Source organism: Anopheles marshallii, chromosome 3 (genome assembly GCF_943734725.1).
Source record: "Anopheles marshallii chromosome 3, idAnoMarsDA_429_01, whole genome shotgun sequence".
Lineage (NCBI taxonomy): Eukaryota > Metazoa > Arthropoda > Insecta > Diptera > Culicidae > Anopheles > Anopheles marshallii.
Genome location: NC_071327.1, coordinates 1111193 through 1135919, shown reverse-complemented (window position 1 = coordinate 1135919; position 24727 = coordinate 1111193). Strand labels below are relative to the sequence as shown.

The window sequence follows — 24727 nt, the reverse complement described above, 5'->3', positions numbered from 1 at the left end:
CGACACCGACGTCAAACAGAAGCTTAACTGCTTCTTTCCGCCTAGAATTGTCCTTCCTTTTAGGAGGAGTCCAGCATGGTTTTAATTAAATTTTACGGCGGCATTACCAACTGCGAACGGGGCAGAGGCATGCGCCAATTGTGAATGAAAACAAGCGGAGAAAATTTTCATTTAAACCACCGGTTTTGAGAGTTACGGAAAAACAAACCGCCGCTTTCCTTCTTTATCTGTTTGTGTGTCTTTCTGTCTATCTAAAAGACCGGCCTTTTCCATCTTCGGAAAGAAGTCACGTTCCACGCGGTGATAAAGATAACAGAAACTTCAAACAAGGAGTGTTGTAGAGGGTGATTTTCGCCGGTTAGAAGAAAGGAGTTATTGAAGGAAAACGATTTTCATTGCCGTTTTTTTGTTTATTAAAGAATTTTTCCCAAAATGCCTAAAGTGAAAGGACATTGAACTGACTTCTCTTCGCTTCACTTCTTCCCGCGCTCTGCGTAGGAGAAAAACTAGGAAAGATTTATTTGAGCACACCGAGCACCGACAGAGGGCAATCGTTAAAAATCCCAAGATGACTTTTCACATACTTCTCTAGACGCGACTACGCATTCTACCCCAATTTGGTGTAGCTCTGTTCTCGTTATTGGTACTGGGAATGAAGGGAAAACGTTGTTCGTTTCATATGCAGGTCACAAGCAGTAGTTCAAGTGTCTCCTCCCCTGTTCTGCTTGCCCTTTACTGGCACTTTGTGGGTCATGAACGATATTTTTATGGAACAAAAAGTATTTGTTTTTTTTGTGGTATAATTTATTGTTGCCGCTCAGGAAAACAAGTAGTTCCACATGCCAAGAGTAGGCCAACAATAGAAGCTGTGGAAGGATGTAATTTTATTGGAAAATGGTTAACGTGCTTTGATAACAAGGAGTGTTGAAGTAGAATTAGTTATTAAGTTTGTAGAGTCACAGAGGATTCTTGCGTTTCGAATCATTTGTACACTGTCCTATTTACCATGATTTGGACTTAAACATGTCATTAATCGATCATATACTTTACGTAATGGACGACCAAACTCACCATCGGATTACTTTAATAAGCTACTTTAAAGGGTGAATAGTTTCGAATTCCTAAATGGCCGATATATTTCACACCTACAGCAGAGTAGGACTATCACTTTCCTTTCGGCTTTGAAGAACAAAAATCATCTCCAGTTGATAAATAACGATCGAAATCATGTCAAAAGATGTAAGCAATGAAAACTGTTACAGAACTGCTGTAGGTAGGTTGTTGTGGAAAAGTGCATCGTTGATGGACATCAGAGAAAAGAAGGAAACACTACCGATCGTGAGTGTATAAAGAAAAGTGTGATCTCCGTTCTCTGTAGTATGCAGGAGGGTGAAGAGCAGGAAAAGAGGGTGACTAAAAAGGGTTCATCAGAGATCAATCTTGCTTTCGGATCCCAACTCAGTAACAGGCAGGGGCTGTTCTACCATGTTAGATGGTTTGGTTGGTCCGGTTGTGTTTATGTTATCGTTGTAAATTATTTTCCTTTAAAACCACTCCCGCGGTTGCACCCGGTCCACAGTGGTTGGGTGGAAATGACGCGGGATTGACTCCTCGGTCTTAGTTCCTTCTTCCTCTGGAAATGGGAACCGGCCTTTCTTGTCGGCGGGTTGAGGAATATGCAGTTCTTATTTTTAGAAGAACACTAGAGATATCTTTTCCGCTTGCTTGTTCCAGTGAGATACCACTCGGTCGCTTCAAACTTCTTGTGGTCATCGGCACGTGCCTTTTTCTGACTGTCTGCCAGTCTGGGTGATAAATTTTTCTTGTTCATTTTTCACTCGAAATCATCAGACGAAAGATATTGCCGTGGATATGGATAAGTGTAAGATTGTTGCCACCGTTTTTTTCACGGATGATGTTGGTGGTGCAGCTGTTAGCATGCCGGTGGGTCCTGCTGACGATTAGGAACAACGATCATGTTCCGCTACGGCTTTGGAATGTATACACAGATAAATTGGGTATACGTACTCCAAGACTACAACGTACAATATGGTGCTGATGCTGCAACGAGTTGCAATAGTTAACGCAGAAAAGAAAACCCCATATTTATTGCAACAGTATGACCCCAACGAGCGTGTGTGTGTGTGTGTGTGGGTATCGACAACAACCCATCCATCTCCAGATGCACGTTGTGTGGCGCGCGCAGTACATATTTTCTTTTCCAGATTCCTGCACGTGATTGCCTTGTGTTTTGACTAATATCATACCACCATTGAAGAAGCGACTGGTGAAAGGTATTGGGTTCAAAAAATGGCTTAATACAAGCACATCTGTTCGGGAAAATTACTTAACTTCTTCGTTGCAGCTGTGAAGAAGTGTTGGCAGATGGTGATTACAGCATCATGCAGACAACAGATTTGTGCACTAATCTTATTGGAGTATGAAGTATTTAAAAATACTAAGCACAAACGTTTATAAAACTGTTGTAATTTTTTATTATAGTCAATTGCAAATAATTACCTTCGGAAATAAGAGCTCTTCAAACTCTGCTTTTCAAAACATTACTGATCTTCCTTCAAAATAACCAACGGGCACGTGTTGTTGTATGTTTACCACCATCAAAGTGTTGAATGTGGAACAAAGTGAAGGCAGTAGTAGAGCGTGAGGAGGTTCTGGACATCGTCAAGATATTGTAGGCTTGAGTAGAAGTGTTTCCACCACTTTCATTTCAAACCGCACAAAGATTCAATACGGAAATGAGAAAACGAAATTTTCATTCCTTCTGTAAACGATCGACGCAAGATGCTGCTCTGGTGGACCTCTTCGTTCACTGGCGATCGGTTTCAAGTAGAATGTTTTCCAATTTCGATCTACACATTTTTCTTACAATCTATCTTTGTCGTTCGGTTTTTCGCTCTTCACTTTTGTTCCTCTTCAAACACTGCTGCGGGGAAGAATATAGAGAAAATCCAACATTTCTTTAACATACGCGGTCCCAAGTACTTGAGTTCCTGACAGCCAGATTATGTTACACAACAAGAACCGCAATACCGCTGGTCATATTGCAATTGGATTGGAGAAGAGTGAAAACCATCGGCAAGAGACCACCCAGTGAAGAACGAACGCGTGTGATGGATAGTATTTCGTTTTCTTTTGTGCTTATTATACACTCCAGGAAGAAATAGTTGTCAGTAGAAATAATGCATCATATCAATGATCGCGACACACGTATGGTCATGTGTGAGATGGAAATCGGAGCGCCCGAACCCTCCAATGTCAAGAGCTTGTTCCCCATACAGAACACGCGAGCTTCTCCATTCAAGCATTGATACTCATTTCCTCTATTTTTTCTGCGGTTCTACTGCGGCGATTAGTTTTGTGGTCATACATCCCATCGCGCCTCACCCTCCGAAATATATGATAGAAATGAATGGCAGCGCCGCGTGCCACTCGTGATCGCAGAATGGGACCGCTACGGCGGCTGGCTGCTCCATTTAATTGTTTGAGCCCGCTATTCAAACGCTGACTGACGTGGGGTCGAACATGAGCGTAACATGCAGAAAAGCGTAGAACATTGACATGTGATCACGAAAACTGTGGTCTATATGATTCATTGTACGGTCGCTCAAACTGCATGTAGTTCACGGTCATGGACTTTGGTATTGTTGGTGAACAAAAGCTATTCTGAGATAGAGGAAAAGTGTTCTTTAAAATGGCATACATCCGCTAACAATTTATAAAACCTCGTTTCGGACATGTTTAGTGAGTTATCATTATTCCTTTGGTTGAAATCTTAATTTTCTCGTTCCATAAAGGTTCCTCGTTCGTATAAGGTCTGTTTTTAGATTATCAGGAAGTCATTGAAGTTATTCGCACTGAACAATCAATCGTCCACTTTCAAAGTTTTGTCGTCAACTCTGCTAGAATCATCATATGTGACATTACTTTTCCGATGATCCGCCAAGTGTCATTGGGAAGAAAGCTAATTTAAGTTAGGCTTCACATCCCTTAAGCCTACCCTTTTATTTCCCTAACAAACTGAGACTCAGCGTGAAATAATGTGTCAAACGGTCGCCCTTTCTATCACGTGCAACAGAAAGGAGGGCCCCAACCACTTTCCACAGCAGAGTCGACACACCATCAGTCACCGCTGCACGAAACCATCTCAACCTTCATAATCCCCTTATAACCACTCGCTTCTTGTTTCAATCTGTTTGACCTTCAATGATGCCATTGTGTAAGGAATGTTATCGATTCCTTCATCCGGCTGCCAGTTAACCGGCCGGCATTCATTTTTAATGCAGGAAATTCACATAACGATGTTTACGGAGGTGTGTTGTGCTAAGGCGAGAATGAAAGAGAAATTCTATTAGATTGACAATTAGATCGTTCTTTTCGATACGGTTAAAATCACTTCAAATGATTCCCTCGCACGCGCTCTGGAATGTGTGCCGGCAAAATTGTGGACCATGGTTTGGGGCGTTCTGCGGCAATATTGGACCATGGATGGGGTATGCCACTTCCAGCACCGAGGTAATGGCCGATTTAAATCACTTCACTTGCGCGCTGTTTCTGTGCGGTGTTTAAAAGCAGAAAAAGAGTGTAAAGTGTGTACGAACAGAGCCCATGAATTTGGGATACACTTTTCCTTTTCACACAATATACACAGTTTTACTGTCAAACCCGTCTTTAAAAGGCGCCGGATCACGGGAGAGCGTCGTTTACGGTTGGCGCCATGATAAACGATCTATATTAATGTTGCCTCGAGATGAAGATATTATTATGCGATGTTGCTGGCCGTTTCGCAAAGGTTCATCATCTGTTTTTGCTACACTTTTTCTCATCCCAATTTGTGCGCGCCTCATTCTCGGACGCGCCCAAAGATTAATGATCCGCGCAGTGCGTAACAGCGGCCGCAAGATAAACAAGAAATCGAATGACTTTCGACGGAGAGAAAGAGTTCATTTAACTTCTTTTTTGTAAACAGTAAAAAGGATTTATTTACAATATTGCTGTGAGTGATATGGTCATGTTGAGGATGAATGTGATAATTTTGGGATAATCTCATGTCCACTATCGATTATGTAATCATTGCCTTTGTTAGAACATTTTCCCTTATTAAGTTTATGAGAGTTTTTAGAAGCATATTCCTCTTGATGTCTAAAATGTGGAACACAAATAGATTCTCTGATGATATATGATTAATTAATTCCTGTTGATGTCGTTCACGATGAAAACCCATAAGGAGTTTATTAAAAATGACAAATGATGTCACTTTTGTAGGGTTAGACATGTAGTAATGCCTGTACTCTGATCCCGTATAACGAATCAAATCTCTGTTCTACTATTCTACAAAGTTAGGTTTATCAGTATGAAAAATCTTGATCTTACTCTTTTGATTCTCTTGCCAATACTAAACGGGCCATGTTTTCTAAAGTTATGGAACACTACGAATGTAAATTTTCAAAGAGCTACTCCTGAAGAGCTAAAGCAATTCGTTTGATGGCAGAACTGCATTTTCTGATCACATCAATGGGTTGCATGAGATGAGGCGTCTATTTATCACACGGCTACTACCCTATTTATAATTTGCTGCAACCCACTACGTCATGACCCAAACAGCATTAGAGCACAAACAGCAATGATACATCCGGCAGCAACACCATCATGATGCGCAGTGAATCACCCCTTGTTTCTCTTGGTCATTTATTTGCTGTCTGTTTGAAATGGTTGCTCAAACAGTTAGACGAGAATGCAACATGTGTGACTGTCATTATCGATCTTAAATGATATTAATTTTATGGCATAATCTCTTTGCGCGCCCACTCGCACCTCTCCCTACGGTGGTAGGTACAAACATAGGGACTTTACTCTCTGGACACATCTTATGGTGGATCTCCGCCGTGCTTTGATGTATGCAATGATTTCCACAGGGGAGAAAGAAGGCTAGTCTTCAGGAGCCTTGGTGATAATGTGTGGATTCATCACATTAACGGCTTTGAAACAAATGTCTATCTACCATGGATGGCTTGAAAGACCGTTTTAATGTACAATTGTACATCTGTTACGCATTATCGACCACACACTACCCTCCAATGGCGTCAATCTTTTTCACACTCCTCTGTCATTTTCTCATTTCTTTTCAGGATACAAAACGATACTTCACACATATAACGCCATGATGGCTGGTAAGCATCCGGCCGGCAACAGGTCGGATGCAAGGACACTCTTCTTCTGGCTGTTGCTCGTCCAAGCTATATTTCTCACCCGAGCGCAACAATCACAGCCACAATCGAACGATGTCAATCGCTACAGCGCATCGGATCCGTTCGGGCGACAGCAGTACAATCCACAGTATCCAAACTCCCAGTACGATCCGAATTCGCGCACCAACCAGGGTCTACCATCACCCACGTCCGGTACAAATTATCAGCGAGACTACTACGGCAACAACAACGCGAACAATCAAGACTCGAACAGTATCGAAAACAATCGGTTCGGTCAGGACAATCGGAACGTGATCTTCCAGTCAACGACACCGCGGGATTACTTTAATCGCCAAACGACTCCTTCGTCCCGTTCCAGCTTCAATCGGAATCCTTTCGCAAACGATTATGCGGCTGGAAATTCTTTCTCGCAAGGTATTACCTATTTCATTGTAGCGTCCAAAATGATAAGGCCCGGGCAGGTGTATAAGGTGGCAGTGTCGGTTTTGGAATCGCGCCTGTCGCTTAATGTGCGGTGCAGTATTTCGCGTGATGGAGTAGAGCTGAGCAGCGAGACAAAACCGATTACGGTGGGCGTACCGGAATCGATGTTGATGCGTGTCCCACCGACGAGCGTGATGGGCGAATACAAATTGCGTGTGGAGGGATCGTACGACAGAAACTTTGGCGGGTACGTGTTTGCGAACGAAACGAAGCTGATCTTCTCCCAGCGTTCGATGACGATTTTCGTGCAGACGGACAAACCGGTGTACATGCAGGGTGAAACGGTACGCTTCCGAGCGATCCCGATTACGACCGAGCTGAAAGGATTTGATCAGGAGATGAACGTGTACATGCTGGATCCGGCGGGACATATTATGCGCCGTTGGTTATCACGACAATCGAACCTGGGTTCGGTAAGCTTGCAGTACCAACTGTCCGACCAACCGGTGTTTGGCGAGTGGAAAATCCGTATCGAAGCACAGGGCCAGATTGAGGAGGCACGGTTCAACGTGGAGGAGTACTATCAAACCCGGTTCGAGGTGAACGTAACGATGCCGGCGTTCTTCTTCAACACGGATCGCTACGTCTATGGACGCATCATGGCTAACTTCACGAACGGTACACCGGTGAAGGGTAATCTAACGCTAAAGGCGACGATCCGACCGATCGGTTTCTTCAACCCAGAAGCGATCAATCAGATGAATCGCGTCGGTAACTTGGGACGGTTAACCAACGCCAACCAAAACGTGCCGTACTATCTGCAAAAATCAAACCCAGAATTGCTGTACAACAATCCACAAAACAGCTTCACCAGTCAGATTGGTCGCGATCAGAGCGGTTATGATGGTGTGGGACAGACCTACGATGGGCGTTACTCGTCGTCGTCCAATAACTTCCAGGATTCGTACGTGATCGAGCGACATCTTAACTTCGACGAGGAGTGGCCATTCTGGATCAAGAAACCGGTCGAAACCGACGCACAGTGGGACTCGTGGTCAAACACGTACCGGGAAAGCTTGCCCTTTTTGCGGTTCTTCAATGGCACGTATGATTTCCGGTTCCCGATGAGCGAGCTGGCCCAGCTGGTACCGAATCTGTCCGGCATGGAGATCCTGTTTACGGCACGCGTTGGCGAACGGTTCTACAACGAGATCGTGGAGGGTTACTCATTGACACGCGTTTACAACTCGTCTATTCGCATTGCTTTCCTGGGAGATTCACCTCAGGTAAGTTGCGTGAATGCGCTATAATATTAGATCCTCTACCAAACAGGATGTAGTAACGATCTATTCTTCGTTTTAGGTATTTAAACCATCGATGCCGTTTACCGTGTACTTGATCGCGGAGTACCATGATGGATCGCCATTACCACTGGATGAGTTTAACGCCGGTCGTATGGAGGTGTCCGGTACAATCGATAGCCGCGCTTCCGGTGGTCGTAACACCTTCGACACCCGTGTGCTTCACATGTCGCAGAAGGTAGGCGTGTGGGAGCTAAAGCTCGACATCCGTCACGATCTTAATCTGGAAAACACGAAACAGACGACCGAATTCCTCAACGAAATTCAATCGATGCGACTGACGGCCAACTACATCGATCCGTTTGGTGAGCGGGCGTCAACGGAGCTGCTACTATTAGCGCACTTCTCACCGAACAACCATAACATTAAGGTGTACACTAGCACATCCGATGCGAAGGTGGGCGAATACATCACGCTGCACGTGCAGAGCAACTTCTACATCAAGGACTTTGACTACCTGGTCATGTCGAAGGGAATCATTCTGGTGACCGGACACGAGAATATGAAGGGCGGCGTTAAGACGATGGCGATTACACTCAGCGCGGAGATGGCACCGGCGGCTACGATCGTCGTGTGGCACATCGGACGGTACGGAAAGCTGCTGGCGGACAGTCTTACCTTCCCGGTAAATGGAATCTCACGCAACAACTTCACCGTGTTCATCAACAATCGTAAGGCACGTACCGGAGAGAAGGTAGAGGTGGCCATTTACGGAGAGCCCGGTTCGTACGTTGGTCTGTCCGGCATCGACAATGCATTCTACACGATGCAGGCCGGCAATGAGCTAACGTACGCGAATGTCATCACGAAGATGCTCTCGTTCGATGAGCACACGAATGGAACGCACAAGAAAACTTGGATGTCGCACGACGGTGATCCGGATGAGCTCGTTTACTATCCCGCTTCCTCGTTCGGTATCGATGCGAACCGAACATTCGATTACGCTGGGTTGGTTGTATTCACGGACGGTGTTATACCGATGCGACCGTCCATCTGTGATCAGGCCCTCAACTATAGCGAATGCTTGAATGGACGTTGCTACCGTACGGACAAACGGTGTGATGGTTACATGGACTGTGAGGATGGTACCGACGAGGCTGGTTGTAGCATACGGAACGAAACCCTACTGGCCGAGTTCCGCAAGTTCCGCTTCAACCGTATACTGCGCCATTATCAGAATGTGTGGCTGTGGAAGGACGTGAACATTGGACCGCACGGCAGATACATCTTCAATCTGGAAGTGCCACAAGTTCCGGCACTGTGGACAGTTTCGGCGTTCGGTATAAGCGGGGTACGTGGGTACGGAATGGTGCGAAAACCCATCGAATATGTTGGCATACAACCGTTCTTCATTAACGTGGAAATGCCAACCGCGTGTCATCAGGGCGAACAAGTGGGCATCCGTGTGGCGGTGTTTAACTACCAGACGGTGGATATTGAGGCGACAGTCGTGCTCCACAGCTCACCGGACTATCAGTTCGTGCACGTGGAAGAGGACGGTATCGTACGATCGTACAATCCGCGAACCTCTTACGGTGAGCATCAGTTCTACATCTACCTGAACGCACAAGACTCAACGAACGTTTACCTACCGATTGTACCGACTCGCCTCGGCGAAATCGAAGTAACGATCCATGCATCAACACTTCTCGGCGCACATCAGATCAGTCGCAAGATTAAGGTCGAAGCAGATGGTTTACCACAGTACCGGCATCAGTCTATCCTGCTGGATTTGCGTAACCGCGCTTACCTGGTACAGTTCATGCACGTAAATGTCACCGAAACTCCCATTATTCCATACGAAATAGATCGTTACTATGTGTTCGGTTCGAACCGAGCCCGCATCTCCGTTGTGGGCGATGTGGTCGGTGCCATTTTTCCCACGATGCCCATCAATACTACCTCCCTGCTGGAGCTGCCGATGGATGCGGCCGAACAGAACATGTTCAGCTTCGCAGCCAACTTCTACACCATCAAATACATGCGTGCCAGTACACTGCGTGACAAAAAGACCGAACGGCAAGCGTTCCACTTCATGAACACACTGTACCAACGGCAGCTGAGCTACCTGATGGAGGATGGCGGTTTCTCGTTGTTCCGTGCCGATTGGAACCAATCCGCACCGTCCGTTTGGTTGACGGCATACTGTGCGCAGGTGTTTGGCGAGATGGCCGGTTTGTACGAGTACGAAAACTTCATCTTCATCGATCCGTACATGATACAGAAGAATATGCATTGGCTGTTGCGCCACCAGAAGGAGGACGGTTCGTTCTGGGAGGAAACATGGCTGCCCGATCGTAAGGCAAACCATTCTGGATTCTTTTCGCGCAACGATGTCGTACGCGAGAAGAACATTACGTTAACGGCGCACGTGCTCATTACGCTAACGACGGTTAATTTGCCTGCTGGTGTAAGTGTTCATAAAAGACCTTTTCGTGTTGGAACGAAGTGATTTCGTTCAAAAAAATAATGTATCTTATTATCTTCTGCAGAGATTGGCGTCACGGGTTGCTTTATCACAGCAAAGAGCGTTACAATACCTACAACGTAATATGGCCACTATAAAAGATTCCGGATCGACGTATGAAGTGGCAATCGTGGCGTATGCGCTTATGGTAGCTAAGGCACCGAATGCTGAGGCTGCTTTCACAATGCTTTCCGCCAAGATGCGATCAATCGGTAAGAATGCTTCGCTTTCTTTGCTATACGTAATCTTACACCTTTGAATTCCATTCATTTTAAACAGGTGAATTTAATTATTGGGGTAATGAGGAGGTACCGCTACCACCTACCAAATTGGAAAACCAGCGTTACTTCTCTTTGCCACGGTTGCCGTACAAGTACGACTCGCTTAACATTCAAACGACCGCCTATGCTTTACTGACGTACGTATCGCGTCAAGAGCTGCATGTCGATCCGATCGTGGCCTGGCTTAACGCGCAGCGCTTGACAGACGGTGGATGGGCTTCGAGTCAGGACACGGGGCTCGCCATGAAAGCCTTGACGGAGTACAGTACTCGAAACCGTGTATCGAACGTAACGCAACTAGCGATCAAGGTCGAAGCAACATCTCTGCCTGGTGAAACGAAGCAACTCTACATCACACGGAAGAGTTTGGCTCAGCAACAGTTTTTGGATGTAAGTACCGGTTCGATCTGAAGTTGTAGTTCCACTACTTGATCCTTACCCTTATTTGTTCTTTCTAGGTACCAAACGCTTGGGGTACGGTACGAGTGGAAGCAACCGGTGTCGGTTATGCCATCCTACAGATGCACGTCCAGTACTCGGTGGATACGTACAAGTTCCAAACGCAACCACCCGTCCCGGCATTCGATCTGACGACACGTACGATCTTCCACGGCAGGAATCAGTCGCACATTAGCTACGTTATCTGTCAACGGTAGGTGATAATATATTGAATCTTATCATTTATAAAGAAATTAAATTTGATGTATATGAGTGTATTTTGAATATGCTTTCCTTGCTCAACAGATGGACCTACACGGAAGAATCAATCCGTTCGGGTATGGCGGTGCTTGATGTGGCCGTCCCGACCGGTTACATGATTCAGCAACAGAAGCTTGATTCGTACATTCTTAGTCAGCGTGTTCGCAATCTGCAGCGCGCTCGCTTCCAGGAACGCAAGGTGCTCTTCTATTTCGACTATGTAAGTGTGTTCTCATTTGCAACTTATTCGAAAGTTGAAGTTTACTGATTGATATGTTTTTTTTTGCTTTTTCCAGTTGGACAACGATTACGTTTGTGTGAACTTTACACTGGAAAGATGGATGCCGGTAGCCAACATGTCGCGCTACTTACCGATTCGTATTTACGACTACTACGCCCCAGGTATGTTTTCAGTTCGTTTTAAAAATGTGTCTATGTTTGTCTTAACATGTGTCCCCATCCATTCTAACGTTTCCAGAACGGTTCAATGAAACAATCTTTGATTCGCTGCAAACATACCTGCTCAACATATGCGAGGTCTGTGGTAGCTCCCAATGTCCGTACTGTTCGATCTACAATCTTGCCGTCCGTTTCCCTGGTTCGATCATTCTGATGCTACTGACCGGAATGGTGCTCGTTGCCCGCCACTACCGAATAGTGAATCCAAACGGGTGGATTTTTCTAAACGATTAATCCACTAGCACACACCCTATCCATTATTTCCTTCTTTACTGTGTTAGTGTAGTAGCATTTGATTGCCCGACCGCAATGACTTTTTTAAAGCGAAAAATACCACATTCGAACCGTTTTCACCCGTTCTTCTTTCTAAAAAGAGGGGAAGCAATATAATTTATAAGAAGCGGAAGTAACGGAGTTTAAGTGGTATGGTTAAAATCATACAGAAAAAGCATTGACGCGCCATCGAATAAGTGCGCAAATGTGTGTAAATATAAAAAAGAAACTTGCTTCAGCGTTTTAAAGTATTCCATCAGAAGAAGAAGATTCACCAATAATAGTAGTGAAATGAAAGGGAAATGCGCAAAAGGAGAGGTTTAGAACAACTTCTCTTGCATTCGTTTTCATCCTTATATCAACATTGTTGCGTCCGTTTTTTATAGTTGTAGCAATCTTTTCTAAGATATCGATAAGGCTTAACTCTTAATTCACCACCATCACATGCACGCCATCCAACAAATGTGAAGCTGTTGAGTGAGAAGAATAGAAGGTAGAGGAGGAGCTTTTTATCAGTTGCCTCCATGAAGGGCAAGTTTGTAAAGAAGCAAATGAAATGTGTAGAATGCAGTTTTTGTGTTTTTTTCTTTTTTCTTTATCCCTTCTGGAAAGCTAAACAAAACAAGCAATTTGCAACAAAGACTAGAATGTAAGCGTCATGTGTAAAGAAGCGAATCGAAGAAGTTAAGGAAAGGAATATAAAAACGCATACAATTGAAGCTTCCTTTTTACGCTATAGAAGCATTCTTATTTGCCTTGAATCTCGTTTCGTTTTACATAAATTTAAGTACACAACTTAAGAAATATGAGGACACAGGATGAGATGTCCGTCCTCCGTTTCTTCAAAGCAAGGCCGTCCATTTTGAATCTGGTCAATTTTTATATCATTTCGCGGTGTTCTCTTTTTAATTTACTTACTTTAGTTTTTTTCTTTGTATGAGCTTTTATATTTACATGTATTGCGTTTATATAGCGAGAAACAGAGGTAAGTGAGAGAGAATTGGTTTGTTCGTGCTAGTAAAAGAATTTTGTTACTAAAAGAATGAATTTTGTATTATGTATGGCTTGAAGGAAGAAATTGAGAAGAGGTAATGTAGTGCAAGGTTTTCTTTTTTTTTTTTGAGGAAGATGAACTAAATGATACAAATTGTTAAGGTGCCTTAGCTACCGTCGCGTCGTCTTTACTTACACAACCAACGGACCTCCTCTCAGTAATACAATACAAACAAGCTAACACCTCCAGGCACGTGCCCACCTGTTGGCGATTATCAACAGTTGTACGACAGCAGTAATTACAGAGTGTGATACAATAGAATGTGAGCCATTTTCTTACCACAGCTGATGGAGTACAGGTGAATTGAGCTATGAAGGACTTTTTTTGTCAAGAATTTTGACCCACTAAACCCACTAAACCGACGGAAATGTAATGTATTACGACTCCCGAACTAAGCTAGAGACGATGAGAGCAAAGAAATACTGGTGAATCTAGACGAAGATCGTAGAGTCCGCCATCGATGGCAAACAATGAGAATGAAACAGATAATAACAAAAAAAGATAACATGAAGATCTTAGATGCAAACGTATTTCTCTATTAACAAGGTAACTTCCGAAATGTCTTCCATAATGCTGTACAAGAGACTTCAACGTCACATTTACTACATGTTCAAGTTTATTCTATTCATTCACTAGCCCTAGATCACGACTTCTATAAAGCGTGAGTGGTTAAAGAACTCTTGCAGAAGGTGAAAACTCAACGTCCTGAATTGGGACATATAAGCAGCGAGGATTTTAGCTTGATACACAAAAACTATTGATTGTCGTCAGGCCATGTCTTGTTGGCTAGTCATGTGAATAGAAGAATATCAAGCCGCCTAGCTCGTATTAGAAGTGTTGCACATGGACAAAAGAGAGGTAATAACGCCTTCACAGGCACTGCGACAAACATACCACCAAGACCGGTTCCAAATCCACCGCAAAGCTCTAATTACAGCAGGTTCAGTCTGTTCATCGGCATGTTTTACGACTGATGCTTTTACCAGTACGTGACTCATAAATGCAACACTGTTTACGCCTGTATGGTATGCCTTATCTACGTCATATAATGGAACCACTGTTAAGTAGTGAGGTCAAATTCATTTTACTGGCGTGTTTACAGACCCAACGCTTACACTATTGCGGTACAGATTTTGTTTCAACCGGATGGGGTAATAAACACTTACGTGAGCTTTCGCTGCTGCTCACCCCTTTGTGATTGTTTACTCAAGCAGCGAAGCTGTCTTATCGAATCAGAAGTCCCAAACACCCAGAAAGTACGTTTTTGTCACTAAAATATGTTGCTTTATTTTCCCACCTGTCGAGTCTTGCTAATGTACACTTCTCTTAAGCGCTACGATTTGATTCGATTTACCGTTTCTACTACTACACACATTCGACACATTTCGAATGCTCGGACGATTATTTAACCTAGTTGTGCCGTTGTTGTTTTACCGTTTGCCTTCCAAGGTACAAGGACGCTCCAGAACAATTATCTACAGAAACAATTATCAAACCCGGTCCTTTTTCATCCTAGCCGACCGGCTTTTCATTCCAAACACACGCCGCATCGTACTTTATCGTCATTGTACGCCCTTTTCCAACGAGAGATAACGAAAGTGTATGATAAGCAAGCGACTATCAAAATACAACAGGCTATCACGCTGCCATCACGCGAGATATATTTGTAATCGGCCAGTGCAGCGTGAACGAAAACCGGTTCGCATAAGCGTTTTGGCGCGTTTAACGCATTTCACGCGGAGTAACGAGATGCGACAAACTGCACTGCATGGATTTTTGAAATGTTGTGGTGTAAACGGCCTAACTAAAGCTACATAAAAGCAATTCCCGCAACACGATGCAATCTCTAAAAGCAGTAAAGTTTTAATTTAATACCGTGTATTCCATTTGAATAACGAAAATAAATATATCTTCCCATGGTTTTCCCCTTTTTAAAAATGTATCTAAAAAAACATTCTAATCAAGAACCCATCCTACCACTTCTTAAGAGGGCAGTGGTGGATGTGTGTGCTAAGTTTGCTATTTTGTGATCACTAACTGTGTTTTTGAGGGTAGGGGTGCCCATTTCTACTCTATATGTACGGTCACCTCCCCATTGCCGGACGCAAGCCCTTCCTCTAGCAGGCTCCAGTCACGCTGCAGTCCCTGCAACCGTCGGTAGGCACGCATCGATATGTTGAGGCTGGGCATCACCTCCTGAAGACCGGGTTCGTTCAGAAAGCTAAGCCCACACAAACCGAAGTAGGAATGGAACGGATCCGTGTACGCTTGGGGCCACTTGGAAAACCCACCCACCGTTGCGTCCTGCGTCGAGAGTACGTAATCTCGATTGTCCTTGAAGCTGGTCAGTTCAAACGCGTTCAGTATCTTGAGCGTGGCCGCGATCCAGAACGAGTAACACGTGTCGACCGGTTTGTTCGGACGGCCTTGGAAACCATCCTGCTGACGGAAGATAAGCCACCGAACGATCTTTTCCCGTGTGTCCTGTGTGAGTAGGTTTAGCTGCCCGCTGAGTTCCAGGGCGGCAATCGCACAGAACGTCGTGCCACCATGCGATTCCATCTCGTAGTGCTGACTGATACCGTAATCGTACCGCTGGAAATGATTTGCAATGTGACATTAAGCTCTCTGTCCCACTATAATTGCTGCCATCGCCAACTTACGATACTCTTAAGGATATAGTCGGCCATCTTTTTACGATCCACACGACCCCAATCGTTCAGCATGGCGCATATTGCGGCCGCACAGTAAACAAACCGCATATCCTGCTCGCTTCCCTCGATCGTGGCACCGAAGCTACCATCGTCCCGCTGTACCGCTGCCACACCCTCGATTATGGCTCTTCGGTTTAACCGAGACAGATCATCTCCGAGCGCTACCAGCACGGCAATACCCGTGTACGTGATCGCTAGATGGCCCCATCGGTACAGCTGCAGGCCACAGTTTTCCGGCGTATCGATCACGTCGAAAGTGCTCGACCCCTGTATGCCACCGTACGCACGTTCACCCGGTTTCGGCACGACTTGCAGCTTGTAGATCCAGTTGATAATGTCCTGCTGGAAGGTGTCGGTTAGCATGTCCAGCGAATTTAACACATCCAACCCGCTGACGGCGAAAAAAGCGATGGTGACTCTGTGAAGGGAACAAAGGTCATTTGAAGTGCAACCACTCTGCACGGCCGTGGGATATTCGAGCCTGATACGTACCTGGTAGAATCGTGCGATGCTAGACGCTCGGGCAGTGTGTGCAGAAATCGTATAAAATATTTGGCATGTTTGCGAAACTCCACCTCATCACCTTCCAGGTTACTGTCCATACCGAGGCTAAGATATGCACCCAGCTTCACGCTGTTCTGGCTTTAAAATGTAGAAATATTTCCAAAGTTCCCTTACAGACAGCAGAAAGGGATACTCCGGATGTGGATTGAGAGGGATGTTAAACAGCACACTTGGAATTCCGACACTCGGAGGATGGATGATGAGGAGGAGGTTCCTTAAGCGGAGGAATGAAAACAATAACCCGAACTCACTCGCACACTCTTCTCTTCAGGATCAGCACACACCCGTTCGCTTCATGTCGTCAGAGGCCGCTCCGGTGAAAGGGTTGAAACGTGCTAGGTCCGGATGCTGGAACGGATTAAATAAAAATAACGAAAGAATGCTGATCGCCCTGAACAATCATCTCACTTTGCGTATGTTTTGTTGTTTTTTTCTGTTCGTAATTTTGACAGTTTCGGCCTCCCTTTCGGAACGTCTGTATCGATTCCTAGCAAACAAATTTTAGTTTGCATCGTTGCGCAAATCGAAAGCCGATGGTCTAGGCGGTTACCGTACCGAAAAAGATCATGAAAATTCCATCTTCACCATCTTCAATTGATGAATTGCCTTGAAGCTATTGCAAACTATTGCCTTTGCTGACACACAAATATCTTTTCCAACTCTTTGTAAACAACCCCTTGAACGAACATAAATCTTTCATTATTTTTTGGCTTAGTACGTCGGCTATTTTTTTTATTTGGATTTGATTGACTAAATCAGTTAAACACCGCAAATCATGATTAGTAGTGTGATTTTATTTTAATTTTCGCCTGATCAACGATTTCCCAAAAAGCCTTTTCACAACAAAAGGCACATTTGACATAATTTCTCTGTTGGTTGGGTTCTCGCATTTTGACTTTTCTACATTCAAATTAGTTCCAATGCAACGCCTCTTTAGCATCCACTGACGCATCCACAAACTAAAAAGTTCTTTGCTTTGCTTTGTGTAAAAATTATCGCATTGTAGCACCGAAGAGCAGGTATTTTGTCAAGTGCCGGATGAAATGCGGTATTATCACAAATTAAGATAATCAAACAAAAACGGCTCAAATCGGTGAACACCGGAGCTTTGACAGCTCGAAACAAAGATTGTGCTTTGCGCGCGCTCTTTCGCACCATCGGCGTCATCGTACACGAAAGTGCAGCTGTTGTGTTTGTCCATTCAGCCCAGCAAATTCTTCTCATTCGCACACTAGATCTCGCAGGTAGGTGAACGCGCAAGTGTCTAGCATAGGAAAAGTTGTCGGTAGAGGGTGTACAAGCCGGAAAAGGTTACATTTCAGTGCTGGTTCAATCCGCCGGGTGACGCTTCAATCAGAGGAAATATTGTGTGCAGCTGCAAACTGTTCATTGCAGAAAGTAAAGATCCGGAACACTTCATATCATTTTACACAGCACTAGGCCCTCAATACTGTGTTCAGTGGCTTCGACATCATACTAATTGCAGTGTTTTTTTTGGGTTGCTTAACAGGTACGTGTGTGGTATTTGTGCGGGTAGGATTTGTCAGCGAATAGAAGCGGGGGAGATTTCTGTTTGTTTCGTGTACAACTCGGATCTGATTGAGACAGTACCGAAAACACATAATCTCGCAACAACACAGTGAAACCGCTTCGCACGCTTCGAAACCGAGACCTACTGTGTAGACAACAATATTTTTCCTGGTAACGCGAAGAAAATTATCTGATTTGCTGCTTGGAAGACGCGCAAAAACCATGGCTGATATACGGGTATGTAGCAACCATCTACGAATGTGTTTTTTTTTTTACAATTAGCGTAGGGAAAATGGATCTACCGCCCAATCCCGCTTGTGTAGTGTAGCTGCAACTTGTAGGAGCTTACTTAATTCGATGTAATTTAACCTTTGCTTCAGGCATAACATATTCAATTATCTTGCCAAGTAAATTATGTGATAGGTATTTTATTGTAATACGCATATAGTCACGAGCTTTACACACAGGAAAGCAAAACAAAAGAATCAAGAACGATAGTGTGCATCCGGTGAATTGGCTCAGATCTGCGGTGGAATTTGCTTAGCCGCCATTTTTGTGTTTGACGCGGTCTGTCGGTGCTGTGCGTGTTGCTATCTTGTTCCAGCACACATCAAAACCAACACCAGTTAGAGCAAGATAGCACAATGTGCCGGTGCAAAAAAACCACGCACACACACATATATATATATAATAGCAACGGATGATTTGAGACGGCTTCTTGGATTCATATTCGACTATTTCGTCCAGCCAACCCTAAAATGATTTTCATCATTTTGAAAATGTTTTTCGTTGTATTTCATCTCTTCTAATATTGTTTTGTTTTATTGCCAAATGTAGATTTGTTTTTATTTACATTTAATATGAAGGTTAACATTTTATATTACATTTATTTTTGATGTTCTAAATTTTAGGCAGCGTTTGCCAAACAGCAAAATGGAGCACCGGCTACATCGAGTCCCAAAATCGGTGGTAAATCTATTGAAAAGATTTACCAGAAAAAATCCCAACTAGAACATATCCTGCTCCGGCCGGACACGTACATCGGTTCGGTCGAGATGGTGAAGGAGCCGATGTGGGTGTTCGACATGGAGGCCAAGAAAATGATCCAACGCGAGATTACGTACGTGCCGGGATTGTACAAGATCTTTGACGAAATCCTGGTGAACGCTGCTGACAACAAACAGCGCGATCCGAAGATGAGCACCATCAAGGTGGAGATCAATCAGGAAACGAACACGATCTCGATCTGGAACGATGGCCACGGTATCCCGGTGGTGATGCATAAGGAAGAGAAGATGTTCGTACCGACGATGATCTTCGGTCATCTGCTAACGTCCTCGAATTACAACGATGAGGAAGAGAAGGTTACCGGCGGACGTAATGGATACGGTGCGAAGCTGTGCAACATTTTCAGCACCAAGTTTACGGTCGAGACGGCTTCGAAGCAGTACAAGAAGTGCTTCAAACAGAGCTGGGGCGATAACATGTCGAAAGCGACCGAACCGAAAATTAAGGAAGACTTCTACGGTGATGACTACACGAAGATTACCTTCTCGCCCGATCTGACCAAATTCAAGATGGAAAAGCTTGACGATGATATCGTCGGTTTGTTGTCGCGCCGTGCCTACGATGTGGCTGCGTCGACACGAGGCGTGACTGTTTTTCTGAACGGTCAGCGTGTTCCCGTTAAATCGTTTAAGGACTACGTCGATCTGTTCCTGAAGGAAGCGACAGACGAAGTGGGTGCGCAGTTGAAGGCTTGCTACGAAACCGTTAACGAACGCTGGGAGGTAGCGGTAGCGATTTCGGAACGAGGCTTCCAACAGGTATCGTTCGTTAATTCGATTGCCACGACAAAGGGCGGCCGACACGTGGACTATGTAGCGGACATGATCGTGAAGCAGCTGACGGAGGTGCTGAAGAAAAAGAACAAGGGCGGCGTAACGATCAAACCATTCCAGGTGAAGAATCACATGTGGGTGTTTATCAATTGCTTGATCGTAAATCCCACGTTCGACTCGCAGACCAAAGAAAACATGACACTGCAGTCGAAGAGCTTCGGATCGAAGTGTGCTCTGTCGGAGAAGTTTATAAACGCGGTATCGAAGAGTGGAATCGTAGAGTCAGTGCTTCAATGGGCCAAGTTTAAGGCACAGACCGATCTGGCTAAAACATCCGGTTCGAAAAAGTCGAAGATCAAGGGTATTCCGAAGCTGGAAGACGCTAACGATGCTGGCTCGCGCAATTCGCTCAACTGTACGCTCATTCTCACCGAGGGAGATTCCGCCAAAACTTTGGCCGTGTCCGGTTTGGGGGTCGTAGGTCGCGATACTTACGGCGTGTTTCCGCTGCGTGGTAAGCTGCTGAATGTGCGAGAAGCCACGCACAAACAGATTTTAGAGAATGCCGAAATTAATAATCTCATCAAGATTCTGGGTCTGCAGTATAAGAAGAAATATCTTACGATGGACGATCTGAAGACGCTACGGTACGGCAAGGTGATGATTATGACAGATCAGGACCAGGACGGATCTCACATTAAAGGTTTGTTGATCAATTTCATACATACCAACTGGCCGGAGCTGCTACGTTTACCGTTCCTCGAGGAGTTTATTACGCCGATCGTGAAGGCAACGAAGAAGAATGGCGAAGAGTTGTCCTTCTTCTCGCTGCCCGAGTTCGAAGAGTGGAAAGCGGAGACGGCCAACTCGCACACGTACAACATCAAGTACTACAAGGGTTTGGGTACGTCTACCTCGAAGGAGGCGAAGGAATATTTCCAAAATATGGAGCGGCATCGAGTTCTGTTCCGCTACGAAGATACTGGAGACGATGATGCGATCCTGTTGGCATTCTCCAGGAAGGCGATCGAGCAACGTAAAGATTGGCTGACGGCCCACATGGAGGAGTGCCGCCATCGAAAGCAGGTCGGTTTGCAGGAGCGTTATTTGTACACCAAAACGACGAAACATGTCAGCTACAAGGACTTTGTCAATCTCGAGCTGGTGTTGTTCTCCAACTCGGACAACGTTCGTTCGATTCCGTGCATGCTGGACGGTTTAAAGCCGGGTCAACGTAAGGTATTGTTCACCTGCTTCAAGCGTGACGACAAACGTGAAGTAAAGGTGGCTCAGTTGGCTGGTTCGGTTGCGGAGAAGTCCGCCTACCATCATGGTGAGCAGTCGCTTTGTTCGACGATCGTCAATTTGGCGCAGAACTACGTAGGAAGTAATAACATCAATCTGCTCTACCCTGGCGGTCAGTTTGGTACGCGTTTGACGGGTGGAAAGGATAGCGCTAGCCCCCGTTACATTTTCACTATGCTTTCCGCACTGACGCGTTCCATTTTCCATCCCCTCGATGATCCGTTGCTGGAGTACCAGATGGACGATAATCAGCGCATCGAACCGGTATGGTATCTGCCGATTATTCCGATGCTGCTGATCAACGGTGCGGACGGTATCGGTACCGGATGGGCAACGAAAATTCCCAACCATAATCCGCGTGACGTCATTGCTAACATTCGTCGAATGTTGAACGGACAGGAGCCGAAAGTGTTGACACCTTGGTATAAAAATTTCCGAGGTGTTATCGAATCGGTCGGTGTTCAGAAGTACATCACGGCCGGCAATGTTGGGCTGCTGGATAATCAGAGGATTGAAATTTCCGAACTGCCCATTGGTACATGGACGCAGACGTACAAGGAGAACGTGCTGGAACCGCTGCTGCACGGTACCGACAAGCAGAAGGCAATCATTTCGGATTACAAGGAGTACAACACGGACACTACGGTGCGGTTTATCATCTCTTTCCAGTCCGGAGAGTACGCAAAGCTGTACGCGGAGGAAGGTGGTTTCCATCGGGTGTTCAAACTGACCAGTTCCATCTCGACGGCATCGATGAACGCGTTCGACGATAAAAACTATCTCAAACGGTACGCTCACGCGAATGACATCTTCATGGAGTTCTATTCAATCCGGCTGGAATACTATGGAAAGCGCAGATCGTATCTGCTCGGTATGCTGCAGGCCGAGGCGGACAGTCTCTCGGATAAGGCACGGTTCATCATGGAGAAGTGTAGCGGTACGATGGTGGTAGAGAACAAAAAACGCAAAGCGTTGATCGATGAACTGATCAAGCGTGGCTACCGGCCGGATCCGATCCAGGAGTGGAAGCGTCGCGTACAGACGAGCGATGAAGATCAGGAAGAGGAAGCCGAAGGGGACGAGGAGGAAGAGCATGAAGACGTGAAGCCGGGCAAATCGTCTGCCAAGGGTGCGAAGGCCCCGGCCGATCCGGAGAAAGCGTTCCAGAAGCTTACCGATGTGAAGAAATTCAATTATCTGCTCGGCATGTCCATGTGGATGCTGACGGACGAACGGAAAAATGAAATTCTCAAGCAGCGCGATCAGAAGCTGGCCGAACTGAAAGCGCTCGAGGCGAAAACACCCGAGGTACTGTGGATTGACGATCTGGATGTGCTTTCCCGCAAGATGGACGAGGTCGAGGAGAAGGAACGTCTCGATGCAATCAGCACGGAAAAGAAGTTGAAGAATACGGCAGGCAAGGGTGGCCCGTCTGCGGGACGTACAAAGACCGGTAGCCGGAAAAGTGCCATCGACGACACGAAACCGAGCATTGAGGCGGAAGAGGTGAAGTTCCGCATATCAGAGGATATGATCAAAAAGTTCGAGAAGGCGGCCGCCGGCAAGGTGAAGAAGGAGAAAAAGGAACCGGGCGAAAACGGAGATGAAGGCGAGGGTGAGATCGATGAGTTTGATGCACTGGTGGAAGGTGGTGGTGGCGGTGGTGGTGAGAAGCCAATGCCGAAACCGCGCGTCAAGAAGGAACCGAAAGAACCGAAGGAACCCAAAGCACCTAAAGCGCCCCGGGTAAAGAAGGAGAAGAGTTCCCCGGGACCAAAGGGTCCGGCAAAGCGTGGACGGGTAAGATAAAAATATGATAAGTGTAAAGTTGCAAATCGTTATGATTTTATTTTATTTTTCGGTTGATTGCGGTTGTTTACAGAAAAAGGTTACATCGTCGGATGAAGATGGTGCGTTCAAATCGGACATGAGTGACGATGACTTCGCTTCATCGGTAAAAGTTCCGACGCGCGAGAAATCCGGACGTCGTGCAGCAGCAGCTAAGGTAATTTACACATGACGCCAGTTTATAAGTATAATTTATTCATCCTTACCACCTTTAATTCACCATCATCTTTTCGTCGACTATTTCCAACATTACCGAAGGTCAACTACTCTATAATGAACGACGGTGAGGAAGTGGATGATGACGATTTCAATTGTTCGGATGACGAGATGTTCGACAATATTCAGGAAGGACGGTCGAAAACCGCTGCCGGCGTCGACAGTGATGTGGAGGTGCAGGATCCAGTTGGTTCCCGAGTGATCAATCTCGATGATAGCGAGTCGTCGCCGATAAAGAAACCAGGACCAGTGAAAAAGCGTGTCCTCGGGCCGAAAGTGGCCGACACAGCAAAGCCCGCAGCGGGTGCTAAGCGTGCCCGAAAGGTCGGTGGTGACAGCAGCAGCGAGACGGACAAAATTACAAAGGTGAGGATAATTAAGGACGGCCAACCAAAACCGTGTCTCAAATATTCGTTTAACTGACTAACTTTTGTTTTTGTTGATTAGAAACCGAAAAAGAGGGTCGTGGACAGCTCGGAGGACGAAGATTTGCCTCCGATGGATGACGACGATGACTCGGACTTCTAGACGGTGAACGGGAAGGGTGATTTGGGAGGAAAGCGATAGGGGAGTTCGTAGAATATTTCTTTATACATCAACTAAGCGTTGAAAAGTTTACATGTTAATTTAAAATCGATTTTACCGAGCCCGATTCACTACTTACAAGAATAACGAGGAAGAGGAGGATAACGATTGATGGGGAGCAATGAAATGTGGCAGCGGCTACACAGCTCCAGATGAAATGGGAGTAAATGTAATTTAGTTTTGTCTTAAATGAAGGTACGCGATAGAAGTATTAAAGCGAAAAGATGCTTGAGGAAGCGAATTTGGAGGTGTAGGTGTGTGTTTGTGTGTATCGTACGTAATGTATCTCTAGATTGGCAGACTTTGTGGGAAAGCGGGACTATGCAGCAAAACACACAAAGGGAGGAGCGCGATACCTAAATACCTATCTATGTAATGCACAAGCACAATCGAAGTTCCCTCGTGCTACACGGTCCCAGCAATGATCGGCGATCTGTTACAGTAAATTGGATTGTAACAGAAAAACGGCAGCAACTCTCTCAAGCGAACACGAAAATACACCCCAACAGGGAGATGGCATATGAAACACGGAAAGGCAAAATATATGACACTACTGTAGATGATAAGGAGAACCAGATATGTGTTTTGCTTCGTGGATGGATGGCATATCGGCGAGCAAGGCGCGTTCAACGTTTGAGCGTTTGCAGACTACACATTCTGCATTTAATCTTCTAGATTTATAAAAAAATACATTACCGTAAGCGCATAAGAGTACAACAATGTAGCACCAGGATCACATCTGACCCACTTCCCGTGTTATACCCGTATATAGGAAAGCATGTAACGATCATCTTTTATCGATCGATCATTTTACATGAGCAGCGATTATTTCTTGCTGTGACAAACCACAGTTCTAACATTTTCGTATTTCGTCACCTTC

General features: G+C 45.3%; 3 protein-coding genes across 3 annotated transcripts; 2 read left to right on the top strand and 1 right to left on the bottom strand.

Annotated features, from left to right (window-relative positions):
- Positions 1 to 6178: 6178 nt before the first annotated feature.
- Positions 6179 to 12151, top strand: LOC128712111 (CD109 antigen). The gene is made up of 8 exons (XM_053807007.1): positions 6179 to 7936; positions 8013 to 10421; positions 10504 to 10690; positions 10758 to 11149; positions 11218 to 11411; positions 11504 to 11678; positions 11755 to 11860; positions 11937 to 12151. Exons 1-8 carry the CDS (start codon positions 6179 to 6181, stop codon positions 12149 to 12151), a joined length of 5436 nt encoding a protein of 1811 aa, XP_053662982.1.
- A 3160-nt stretch (positions 12152 to 15311) lies between these two features.
- On the bottom strand, positions 15312 to 16560 carry LOC128711846 (geranylgeranyl transferase type-1 subunit beta). The gene is made up of 3 exons (XM_053806731.1): positions 16451 to 16560; positions 15908 to 16376; positions 15312 to 15839 (listed from the first exon to the last, which is right to left on the bottom strand). Exons 1-3 carry the CDS (start codon positions 16558 to 16560, stop codon positions 15312 to 15314), a joined length of 1107 nt encoding a protein of 368 aa, XP_053662706.1.
- Positions 16561 to 18274: 1714 nt separating this feature from the next.
- LOC128711757 (DNA topoisomerase 2) lies at positions 18275 to 23790 on the top strand. The gene is made up of 5 exons (XM_053806642.1): positions 18275 to 18289; positions 18964 to 22998; positions 23081 to 23203; positions 23305 to 23628; positions 23710 to 23790. The coding sequence occupies exons 1-5, from the start codon at positions 18275 to 18277 to the stop codon at positions 23788 to 23790; spliced, it is 4578 nt and encodes a 1525-aa protein (XP_053662617.1).
- The last annotated feature ends 937 nt before the right edge of the window (positions 23791 to 24727 follow it).